Raw genomic sequence first — 12,622 nt, 5'->3', positions numbered from 1 at the left:
ACTGCTTAACTGAATATTTAGCATTACATGATTCATTTCTGCACTAATTGATTGATTGGGTGGCTTGGTGATTTAATTGATGGATCTTTACCACTAATGTCATGTAATAGTCATTTGATGATTGATTGACAGAATGACTGGTTGATTAATTAACTCATAATGATAAATGTAGGATATCACAATGTGTTCTGATGCAGACGTTACTGAAACCTACTTGTCCATTCTCAGCATCATGGCTGGACAGCAGTTCGTATGGTGGATCTACAAAATACTGAGTGTGTTTGGGGAAACCAGCAATGATGTTACTGAGCTGGAAGCCAAACATCACCAACCAGCTCTTCACATCTGTGGACGATAAGAAAACAGTATTCATTAGGTGAGCTTGTTACAAATGTGAAATGTAAATTTACAGAGATCAACCACAAAGCGATGCAAGTGAACGTATGCCTCTTTTCCACTGCAGGTTTTCTGGTAGGCCTACATCTTGGCAAAATGTGACTCGGCCGCCACTTTTTGCTTTTCGAATAGGCATGACAGAGCTGAATCGGAATGCAAAAAGTGGCGGCTGAGTTGTGCTATGTCGAGCTGTAGGCTGACCAGAAAACTGGCAGTGGAAAAGAGGCATTAGACTGTGAATGCAAATGAAAATAAACGCAAATGAAAGGCCAGTTAATTACCTGTGACATAATTCTTGATGTCGATTATGTCACTGAGGGGGTTGTTGTTCTTGAACATGTAAAGGTTAAACGGTGCCAGCTCCTTGCCAATCTTTTGCCACAGGCCGTAGTCGGGTGAGGTCCAGCGGGCAGCGAGGACATCGTAGTCCCTCTGCGTGAAGTGTACCAGCTTGGTCAACGGGTCATAAAGGCCGCCATGGAAACCAACGACCAATTGGAACTCGGGGTTGGAGTCGAGGTACACCTCTCCATAGGCTGTATACTGAACCTGAAGTAAACATATAATATAGGCAACAGACAATTCAGGTTTGAGCACTGCAGATTTCAATAACGGCTAGAGAGCTGTTAGAACAGAACTTCATAGTTCCATTCAACCAATTCTGGAGTCAAACAGGGCATACATGTCTTTATATACATTGCGTTCCTACCCCCACACAGAGGGGTGAGGTGACACTTTCCTTAGTGTTTGTTTACCAGCAGGGGTCATTAAAGGGACACTCCACCCATGTGCATTAGGCTTTCAATTGCTAAACACCCAGTCATACTTTTGAATGGTCGTGCAACACTCTCTCAATTCTCCCTGAGACAGGACAAATCCGTATTCACCTCTTAACACTTCCTCCTACAATGATGTAAAAATCGTCATTCTGCATCAGTGTAGGAGGAAGTGTAAGAGAGGTGGATTTCTGTTGAGACTACAAGCCTTTTCCCCACCCTTTCAACCCCGCCCATAGGGGGTTGGACCTAATGCGCTAACAGACCTATCCCAAATCAGTGTGCCCGTGCTTTTGAAATCACTGGCATTGATGCTCCAGTAAGGCACTGGCAGAGCTGGCTGGGTGTGACCTGTGGAACTTCAGCATTGCAATGCATTATGGGTATTGTTGTCACAAATCCACAAGCACCAAAAAGTCATTTCCTGCCTTTTCTCGGCCAACAAGGCACCAAATTAGAAATGTATGCTACTACAGTATTCTACTACATATATGACACACTTTCCATACATATTCATGTCTCCACCTGTGGAATGCCCCTTTAAGTGCGTCTTACGGTTAAGCATCTGGGGCCTATACTACAAAGCTGGTTCAGGATAAGTTAAGGTTAAGTTAAGAGGTAAATCATCTAATACAAGAGCTTTTCTTAAGAAAATGAGGACTCCAGGCTCTTCAATTATATGATTTACCTCTTAACTTAACCTTAACTTATCCTGAACCAGCTTTGTAGTAAAGACCCCTGGTCAATACATAAGGTTTGGGAATGTTTATTTCCCAGCTGAAGGTATTTATGACCACCTCTACACTCTGGGTCTTCCTGTGAATGTTTGACTTCTATTTCATACACTAATACTCTAGAACAGTGGTTCCCAACCAGATGTAAGTGTACCACCAGGGGTACGTGATCACACCTCAGGGGGTATGTGGAATAATGTAGTAATAACAAATATATGGAGTCTAGTAGTCACACTGAGATAGAGGAACAGATACAGAGCATGAGTGAGGGGGTACTCATATGGCAAAATGGCTTAGAGGGTACGCAGGATAAAAAATGTTGGGAAACGCTGCTCTAGAAGTCTAACAAATACAGTGAGAAGTCTACTTCTATAATGTTATAGTCAAATGAATCACTACACACCTGTTTGATCATCTGGCCATTGCTGCTGAAGACCGCCAGAGGGGTGCCGGTGTTATCTGAGGCGATGTAGTACTCCTCTCCGCTGCTGACCTCCATGGCAAACAGGTGGCCCTGCAGGTCGTAGTAAAGCGACGAGATCTCAGAGCTGGAGTGGTTGAAGACGTGAGTCACGCGGGCCGGATAAGTCAAATCGGCGTAGAAGAACTGCAAGTGCTGGCCCAGGCTGTTCTTGGAGGAGACCCGCCGACCGAGGCCGTCGTAGCGATACTGGACGCTCCAGCTCCCGCCGCCGTTGGTGCCTCGACTGTACGCTCGCGACAGCTGACCCTTGGAGTTGTACTCAAAGACGTCCAGCCCCCTCTGGCTAAGGAAGCCGTCCTCGTCCAGTCGGTACTGGACATCGCCCAGTCGAGTGATGCGGTCGCGGAGGTCATAGCGCAGCGGCGTGAGACGGTTGCTGTTGCCTGGGTTGAGGAGGTGGAGGTTGCCATTGAGGTCGTAGCTGTAGCGCCAGGTGGACCAATCGTTGACCTTGACCCCGCTGAGCTGGCCGTCTCCATCGTATTCGTAACGGTATTGAGTCGTGTTGGCGTAAGGCCCGATCTTCAGCTCGCGCTTGACCACGCGGCCCATGCTGTCGTACTGCACTGTCATCCAGTACATGAGCGAGCGGAAGATCTCGTACTGCACCTCCTTGATGCGGCCGTGCGTGTCGAAGTGCTTGCTCAGCGTCATCACCGCCGTGGTGATGATCTGGTTGATGTCGTAGTAGATGACGCCAAACTTGCCGAAGTGCTCGATCTTGCCGGAAAGTTCGTCATACCGGTAAAGGTCCACGGGCAGCGGTGTCTCGCTAATCACAGGTTTCATGCTGGCAATGCGAAAGCTGTTGTCGTGGTAGGTGTAGTCGAACCGCGCGTTCACCATCCCCTCCTCGGAGAAGCGGTAGATCTGTTTGTCCACCAGGGGGCCCACTTTGCGGTAACGTATGGTGCACGAGAACCCTCCGCTCTGCAGGTTGACCATCTTGAGCACCCCGGTCGTCTCGTCATAGCCGAACGTGACCGCCGTGCTGTCGTAGAGCAACTCGGAGAGCTTCGCCAGCTTGCCGTACTTGTAGAGCACACGCCGGCCTGTGCCCAGGAAGTGGACGGCCTGCGGCCGGCCGTCCTCGCTGAAGTCGTGGATGACGGAGGCGTTGCTCTCGGGAGGCACGTAGGTGTTGCGGATGTAGCCCACCGAGACGTGCGTGAACATGGTGTGGCGCGCCACGCTCGGCATGGTGACGGCCGTCACGCGGCCCGTCGCGTCGAACTCGAAGATGTACTGCCGCTGGCTCTGGAGCAGCAGCACCATCGACTGTGGAGAGGAAGAGGATTAGGAATGAGTGGGAGAATAAGTGGGAAAAGGAGCTGTTGTCTGTGTAATCGTTTTATGGTATATGTGTATTAGTGCGCTAGTGGTTCTTAAAGGGACACTGTGTGAGAATTGTAGTTGTTTATTTCCAGAATTCATGCTGCCCGTTCACTAATGTTACCTTTTTCATGAATATTTACCACCACCATCAAATTCTAAGTATTCTTTATGACTGGAAAAAATACACTTTTCAAACATAAAAAGGGGGATCTTCTCCATGGTCCTCCATTTTGAATTTCCAAAAATAGCCGTTTTTAGCTGCAAAAATGACTGTACTTGGACCATACTAGAGAATATTTGTTTATTACTGAGTAAACTTTCATGTAAAGATCAAATGTGGCAATAGGCAGCCCAGTTCCAATGAGCAGCATAGTTGCAGTACCTTTTTTGACCATTTCCTGCACAGTGTCCCTTTAAACCATCCCAGGTTAAGAACCACTGCGCTACACCACAACACCCCGCATCCAGAGTTGTATAAAGTAGAAGTAGAGTACTCTTACAGCTGTAATTACAAGAGCCCCAATCCACAGTTGTATAACGATATTACATGGTTTCAACCACAGTATGTAATGCCATACTACTAGTGTTGAAATCTGTAAGAATACGTCTACTTCTATGTTATACGACTCTGCCCACGCATTGTAAACATTTCTGTATGTCATAATCAGGCATCAAAACCAGCTCATGCTAAGAAGAAGCACCATCGACTGTGGAGGAAGTGGTGGAGGAGGAGTAGAGTTACTTTATTGATCCCCAGGGGGAAATTAAGGTGCCAGGTAGCTTACACACATGATACACTTTGTACATTACACTTACACTTAGCTGACGCTTTTTCTCCAAAGTGAGCTACAGATATTTACAGGGTATTGGTTACAGTTCCCAGAGCAATGTGGGGTTAGATGCCTTACTCAAGAGCACTTCAGCCATGGATATGGCGGTCCACCTCCCTAACCATTAGGCCATGGCTTCCCTACACATAATGAATATTGCAAGACACACACTCTTTCTGGGGCATTTGCTGGCTAGATAGGGCAGTGAATACATAGGTTTTTGTTTGCAAAAATTCGCGATGTGAGGAGGGGCAAGATGCTAAGCAGCCAACCACGTGAGAGCATTTCTTTGAGTGACAGCAGCTTCCAACAATCAGAGGTTGAAGAGTGCACAAACAGGGGTGCGCAGAGCGGGTTGTTTACAAACGGGAAGACCATAAACAAATACCATAAACAAATGTTTAGGGTACATGTGTATCCGTGCACTACACAGTCTCACCCCAAGTAGTCAATTTTTGACTACTCAATTTTTGACACCCCAAGACTGCAATTTTTGACGTCTTGGGTATTCCTTCCACGTCACATTTTGACTATGTCCTCAAACGCGCCCCCTTGTGGCAGCATAACGTCATTGAGGTTAGGTTTAGGAATGGTTTTAGGGTTAGGCCACATAGTCAAAATGTGACGTGGAAGGAATACCCAAGACGTCAAAAATTGCCATCTGGTCCAAGGTAGTCAGAAATTGACTACTTGGGGTGAGACTGCGTTGCCGTGCAAGGTTGAAGATGTGCTGCCTCTGGTTGTGGAGAAGCAGCACCATCGACTTGTGGAGGAAGTGAGAAGAGGAGGAGGAGTAGGAAGAGGAAATGAATGAATGAGACATCATGACCATTTGCTTTTCTTTAGGCATTTGCTGGGTGTTTGCCTTTATTCCAATAGGGCAATTAATAAAGACAAACGTACTGTTGTATATGGTGCAAGTGCATTATTACACTGCACCTCAGCACACCCCCATTGTAAACATTTCTGTACGTCACAATCATAATCAACTCAGGCTAAGGTTAAGCCTTTTTCGCCTACTGAACCAAGACAATAATTTGGGCAATCAGTACTGACATTAATTACGATAATATTTCCCAGAGTGTCCGACAGCGAGGGGTTGTTTTTGTTTTTTTTATAATGATTGTCTGCACTGAATAGCACATCTGTAGCGATATTCATGGCATAACTCGATGTAAGCCGAATCTCTTCCTTCCCCGCACCACAATTAGTTTTGATTTATTGTGACAGGTGGTGGGGGGTAGGCACAAAACCGCTCTTGACGAACGATGTTTATCTCCTAATTGTTTGTCACGGCAGTCAGCAAATAGCCTGCGCTGTTCCCTTTTTAATTACCACCCTGCTGGAGTGGCGCATTCATAATCCAGACAAAACAGAAGCGCCATCAACCCCCCCCCTTTTGCATACTTTAAAGGCCCCGGGCGCTCCTGTTATGGGATTTTTTTTTCTATCTCTCATTTTCTGTCCCATGCCCTACCATTACTCAAGGCACTGTCTGCAATTTTGGCCAGAAGGTTGTTGATTTTCTTTTTTTGGAGGAGGGGGTGGGGGTGGGCTTAGCAGCCAATCAAATTACATCTCTTCTGTGCTTTGGAACGCAAATGAGTTGATTGGCCTGCACCGTGTAATGGCGGTGCGGGCCCTCGGCCACCTTGTTTGGTTTCCTGCTTACAGAGCAAGGAGTGTGCAGAATCACTGAAGCAAACAGTGACGCGCCCACACACACACACACACACGCACACGCACACGCACACACACACACACACACACACACACACACACACACACACACACACACACGCACACACGCACATACACACACACACACTAACCAAAACAGACAGCTTAAGCACCATAAGGCAACACGGCCTGCTTGTTGAGAGTTTCGGATTGAAATTTGAGGAGGACCACACAATTACAATATATTTCCACCTCATGAACCACTCTGTGCCCTTGCCCCCCACCACCTTTAATTACCGGCAGCAACCGCTAACCTCAGTCCTAACCCCGACCCTGATCTGTCTTCTGTATACCCTTTACCATTTGTGGCATTTTAGCATGCACTTTGATATGCACGTATGCACTGCCACGTCGCATGTTGACTAGGTGGCCTAAACCTAGAGCTTTCCAGAACCCTAACCGTCAGAGAAGTTATGCACATGTACCACAAGTTATGCCTTTGAGGAGCATGTCCTCATTTTGACTCCAAGGGAAGTCTGATCAAAGGTAGTCAGAAACTGATGAGTTGGGAATATGACCCCCACCTCTTCCCATCTTCACGTTCAATTACCAGGGTTGCCAGAAGAGACTCCAGCCCAAAAAAAGCTCAAAACCCGCCTGGAGGCACTAAATTCCACCCATTTCGAACTAAATTCTATTGATTTCTGTAGCCATAAATCTGCAGAAGACATAGACTGTCATCCTGAGCGGTCCAATTGAGCGGGAAACCAATCTGTCAATTACCACTAGATGACACACAGCCCCACGCCCTCCACCCCATCTCTGTCCCAATTGGTTTTAAGAGTATTTTGAGAGACTCCACTCTTCCGGGTGGTACTGCACTCTAGGGGCGCCGCCAACGGAGGAGTGCAGACTCCATTCAGAATGAATGAGCTATGCTCTCTCTCTTCACGTTCAATTACCGTTATCCCCATCTCAGTCCCCAACCTCAATCTCAATCTCGATCCCCGATCCGTCCTCTCACCTTATCCAGGTAGCTGTAGCTCCAGACCTTGCCGTCCACGAAGGAGCGGGAGAGGATGCGTCCCAGGTGGTCGTACTCGGTGCGCTCGCTCATGCTGCCGCGCTGCAGCCCCACCAGCTGGCCGGAGGGCGAGTAGCTGACGTTGACCACGGCCAGGCTGCTGCTGGGCTGCCAGATGGCGGGCCGGCCCTGCGCGTCGTAGGTGATGCGCAGCGTGAACTTGCGGTGGTCGTCGTAGATCTTCTCTGTGCGCGTGTTGCGGTCGAAGTCGATGCTGAGCAGGTTGCGGCCGTGCGCCTGATTGGGTGATGATGATGGGGAGGGGGGGAGGAGGGAGGCAGGAGGTGGAGGTGGAGGGGCGGGGCAGATGGGGAGAGAGGGAGAGAGAGAGAGAGAGAGAGAGAGAGAGAGGGGAAGAAAGGAAAATATGGAGGAAGAGAGACAAAGGGGCAGGTGGAGAGACAAGGATGGATGAGAGAGAGACAGTATGGTGATAAGAGGGAAAGATGGAGAGACAGGGGTGGGAAGAGAGGAAGAAGAGAGACAGAGGCAGTGATGGATGAAGAGAGTGGGGGAGAGAGGGAGAGAGAGAGACAGACAATGGAGAGTTAAAGGGAAGAGATGGGTTAAAGAGAGAATGAGAGAGAACGATAGAGAGACATGGAGAGACAGACAGAGGGAGAGAAGAATATGGAGAGAGAGAAGGGGGCGTTAAGGTCAGCTGCAAGTGCTATGGAGTAATAGCGTCAACGTGCTGAATTTGATGGCCTCCTGGTATGGGGGATGGTGATAGACATAGTGTAGTGTAGACCAATTCATCTAACTCATGTAGTTAAAGGGGTATGCCACTATTTTGGGGCTTAATACAGTTAAAATCGTTGACCGGTGGTAAAGTGTCTTATTTTGCATGTTAAGCGTTGTCTTGCTTTAAGACAAGTTAAAAGAGGGAGTGTATAGCTAAAGTGAAAGTCAATGGATCATTGGCATGTGTGATCCATTGACTCTCACTAGCTTAGATACTTACTCCCTCCTTCAAACAAGACAACCCTTAACATGAAAAATAAGACACTTTACCACCTTTATAAACCCAGGGCAATGATTTTAACTGTATTCAGCCCCAAAATAGGGTCATACCCCTTTAAGGGTGTGTTCTGGAATAGACCAATTGAACTTGTATGGTAAAGGGTGTGTCATCTAAATTTTGTTAAGATTATTAACATATCAATGCTCCTTACATATGAGACCGATACAAATAATAGGCTTACAACTCTAAATTCATTTTGTATGTCGACTATAGAATTAAGAAAGCAGGGTAACATCACAGATCTTTCAATGAGGTACGCTTTTGTTTTAACTGTACCTAAACAGCACTGTGTAATACATTGTTAACAGAATCCACTCTCAGTATTTGATGACATACTGTAGAAGGACGGCATTGATTAGTTAATTTCAAGGACATCCATTAGTTAAGTGGGGACATGCACTCGCAGAAGCTCAGGCGTACCACATGAGGCGAGTATCCCACATCGATAATTCATTTCCGGCTGACTTCTGTCTAAAGTCAAACGGTAACACTACAATAACTTCATATTCACAGCTTTATAAACACTTTATAAATAATGAACTAATTATCAACAAAATGTTTACAAATGTTTTTAAATGGGCAAGAAATACTATGCTAACACAGCAGACATAGCGCATTCGCAGTGGTCCTGGAAGTTTCTCCTCCAAAGACCAGAGGGCATGAAACCACATAAAACTCACACCATATAAGTTGATTCCCACTCCACTGTGCATTCATAGTTTGGTTATTACTCATTTACAAACATTTGTAAATGATTTGTTAAATGTTAATTGTTATTAAATGTTAATGAAGTGTTTATAAAGCTGTGAATGGGACGTTATTGTAAAGTGTTACCAGTCAAACTCTACAGGTACATCACTTAACCCCTAGTTTTCTACCAGTGTCCTATGCTAGGATAGACTTGTCTCAGTCTTACTACAATGCCCTACACAGGCAAAGTGCAGTAACTACGCCAACAACAAGCAAAGTGCAGTAACTAGACCAAGAACAGGCAAACTTACAAAAATGCCTTCAAAGCCTTGGTGTTAGGTTGGATATTGTAAAGTTACTGTAAAATTGTCATGGCAATATCTCTAAAACGGAACACATTTGAACCATAAAGCTAAAGGTAAGGAAGACCATTTTCAGTCTTAACTCAATTGTGACAAAATGTGTAGTTAGTTACTGCACTTTACCTTTGTAGGCCAGTATACTGTCATACCAGAGATTCTTTAAGTATATATCTCTCTACTCTCTCTGGTCATACTAAATGATGGGAAATGATCATTAAGTGGAAGCCTACAGGGGGCTAAGTTCAGGTTGGCCCTAGGATAATAATTCACTATACATCTGGTGACTGGCTACTATGACCAATCTTTACATCATCACCCTAAGCCGCAGTTTCCCACCAATGTCCCACAATAAAGTCAATGATTAATGTAAGTGAATAAAGTTTGGTGATTGCTGGTGTGACTAATACGTCAAGTTCAAGTTCAACAAGTTTATTGTCATTGTCATTGAAGGCAACGAAATTGTGGGTGGAACAAAAACACTGTGTAGTTTCAAGAATAGGCTAGTAATAAAAGTAGTAGTCAAAAGTGCTTGAACCCCCCCTCTCCCCCTCCCCCATATAAATTCATAAAGTATAATAATACATCCATATTAATAATAAGTAGAAAAAAAAAGTAGTAAAATGAGTTATAATAAATTCATGAAGTAAATTAATCAATAAATGAGATCCCCCTCTCTCACAAGTCAAGGTTAACCCCAGTGCTGATATTTTTAAAATATAAAAATTAATCTGTTGTTTATGCCCCCATTCAGGACAATAGAGAGGCCGGCAGGAAACAGGTGGGAGAGAAACAGGGGACGGATCGGGAAGCAACCTAGAGCTGGCCTGGTTATTGTATCACCAGACCTAATCACAAGTGAGATAAGGTCTGGAGACCTACTGCCTACTGTATACTGCCTACTGCCTACTGTAAATCCTGTAGAGGGCGAGTGGTTTACGATTGACGACGGCTGTTTATTGGGCGATAAGAATGTGTAGGCCTATCTTTTGGCATACATAGACAATAGCCAATGGTGTCAGTTGTATCTATTCAAATAAACCGCAGTCATCGCCTTTCCACACCTCCCTGCTCTCTGATTGCAAAGAGACAGGGACCATGCTGTCGTTCAGATTGGAATGATTGTGCAAAGCAGCATGGGATTTCCCAGCTTAACCCAGAGCTGGTCTAGAACCCGAGTCCCTGGGTATACGGTACAGCACCTTAGCCAAGTGAGTGACCACGTCTCCAAACTATACAATACAATATAACATGTACTGTTTTTATATAGCGCAGTATTACAACAATGAAGTTGTCTCAAAGCGCTTTCCAAATACACATAGGCCTACTACACACATACACATTCCCACATTCCCACACCAGCTCTGGAGGCTGCCGTACGTCCACTGTTCACGTGAGTAAATTCACACGTACACAACAGTACTACTAGTCCGAAAAAGATTATTCTGGAAGCCACTGTAACACAGCCAAATTTCATAACATCAAGAGACCTATCCTATCAGCGCTACTTACAGTGCCCTCCATAATTATTGGCACCCCTGGTTGAGATGTGTTAAAAGCCTTAAAATAAATTCAGTGTTTATTGCAGAAGAATACTATCACACTGAAAATTGTAGGAAAATGTAGCCTTCAACTCAAATGAATTGTAAGAAAATGAAAAAAACTAAAACTAAACTAAAAAATAATTATTTTTCATTAAATCATCTGTTCCACAATTATTGGCACCCTTAACACTTCCCAGGAAATAAATATAATTGAAGCATTTCTGTCATTTCTACAGTAGTTTACAAAGTTTACCAGAGTATGTAGGAACATTTAATTAGTAATTCATCACTTCCTGTTTCCCTGGGGTATAAATATGACGTGACACCGAGGCCATTTCTCTTATCCACTCTTAAACATGGGAAAGACAAAGGAACACAGCATACAAGTGAGGCAGATGTGCGTCGACCTTCACAGGTCAGGCAGAGGCTACAAGAAGATTGCCACTCAACTGCAGCTGCCCATATCCACTGTGAGAGGAATAATTAAGAAGTTCAAAACAACTGGAACAGTGGTAAACAAGCCTGGACGAGGACCCAAGTTTATTTTGCCACCACGCACAGTGAGGAGGATGGTAAGAGAAATCAAAAGATCTCCAAAGCTCACTGTTACAGAATTACAACAAATGGTAGCATCCTGGGGTCACAAAGTCTCCAAATCAACCATCAGGCGCTGTCTACACGCCAACAAGCTGTTTGGGAGGCATGCACGGAGAAAACCTTTCCTCACTCACAATCATAAACGCAAGCGTCTGGAGTTCGCCAAGCGGTATTGGGGCTTCAACTGGGACCGTGTGCTTTGGTCAGATGAGACCAAGATTGAGCTTTTTGGCAACAAACACTCTAAGTGGGTCTGGCGTACCACGAAAGATGCGCATGCTGAAAAGCACCTCATACCCACTGTGAAGTATGGGGGTGGGTCAGTGATGCTGTGGGGCTGTTTCGCTTCCAAAGGCCCTGGGAACCTTGTTAGGGTGCATGGCATCATGAATGCTTTGAAATACCAGGACATTTTAAATCAAAATCTGTTGCCCTCTGCCCGAAAGCTGAAGCTGGGTCTTCACTGGGTCTTTCAGCAAGACAATGACCCTAAACATATGGCCAAATCTACACAGAAATGGTTCACCAAACACAAAATCAAGCTCCTCCCATGGCCATCTCAGTCCCCTGACCTCAACCCCATTGAGAACCTGTGGGGTGAGCTGAAGAGGAGAGTACAGAGGAGAGGACCCAGGTCTCTGGATGATTTAGAGAGATTCTGCAAAGAGGAATGGCTGAAGATCCCTCTTTCTGTCTTTTCCCATCTTGTGAAACATTATAGGAGAAGATTAGGTGCTGTTTTGTTGGCAAAAGGGGGTTGTACAAAATATTAACACCAGGGGTGCTAATAATTGTGACACACATTATTTGATGTCAAATAATTATTTCTTTATGTGGGATTTTTTCCCCACTGAATAAATGCACTTGTATTGAAGGTTGGATTTTTCTCTTTTTTTCCATTAAGGTCCCATATTATTTAGAAAAAAAAAAAAAATAATTGGAAGCTAAAAAACACATCTCAACCAGGGGTGCCAATAATTATGGAGGGCACTGTATCTGAAAGGCGTTATCAACATTTAAAAAAAAAAAAACTATGACTCATCACTACTGTACGTCTGTGCCCTGTCTGTCTTACCCTCAGCTTCCTGC

At 45.2% G+C, this 12,622-nt stretch overlaps 2 protein-coding genes across 2 annotated transcripts in view; both read right to left on the bottom strand.

Moving 5' to 3' along the window:
* The window catches only part of tenm2a (teneurin transmembrane protein 2a), a 675,012-nt gene that overhangs the window by 4,266 nt on the left and 658,124 nt on the right, over nucleotides 1-12,622 (bottom strand). Inside the window, exons 33-37 of the mRNA XM_063189651.1 lie at nucleotides 12,609-12,622; nucleotides 7,260-7,556; nucleotides 2,310-3,668; nucleotides 678-945; nucleotides 215-345 (exon numbers count right to left, since the gene is read on the bottom strand). The exon at nucleotides 12,609-12,622 is cut by the window's right edge and continues 222 nt beyond it. Of these exons, the coding sequence (XP_063045721.1) occupies nucleotides 215-345; nucleotides 678-945; nucleotides 2,310-3,668; nucleotides 7,260-7,556; nucleotides 12,609-12,622 (2,069 nt within the window). The remainder of the gene's footprint in view (nucleotides 1-214; nucleotides 346-677; nucleotides 946-2,309; nucleotides 3,669-7,259; nucleotides 7,557-12,608) is intronic.
* The window catches only part of tstd1 (thiosulfate sulfurtransferase like domain containing 1), an 81,931-nt gene that overhangs the window by 19,069 nt on the left and 50,240 nt on the right, over nucleotides 1-12,622 (bottom strand). The gene's annotated exons all lie outside the window — the stretch shown is intronic.

Source organism: Engraulis encrasicolus, chromosome 23 (assembly GCF_034702125.1).
Source record: "Engraulis encrasicolus isolate BLACKSEA-1 chromosome 23, IST_EnEncr_1.0, whole genome shotgun sequence".
In the NCBI taxonomy this organism is placed as follows: domain Eukaryota; kingdom Metazoa; phylum Chordata; class Actinopteri; order Clupeiformes; family Engraulidae; genus Engraulis; species Engraulis encrasicolus.
This window is presented reverse-complemented; position numbering and strand designations above follow the sequence as displayed.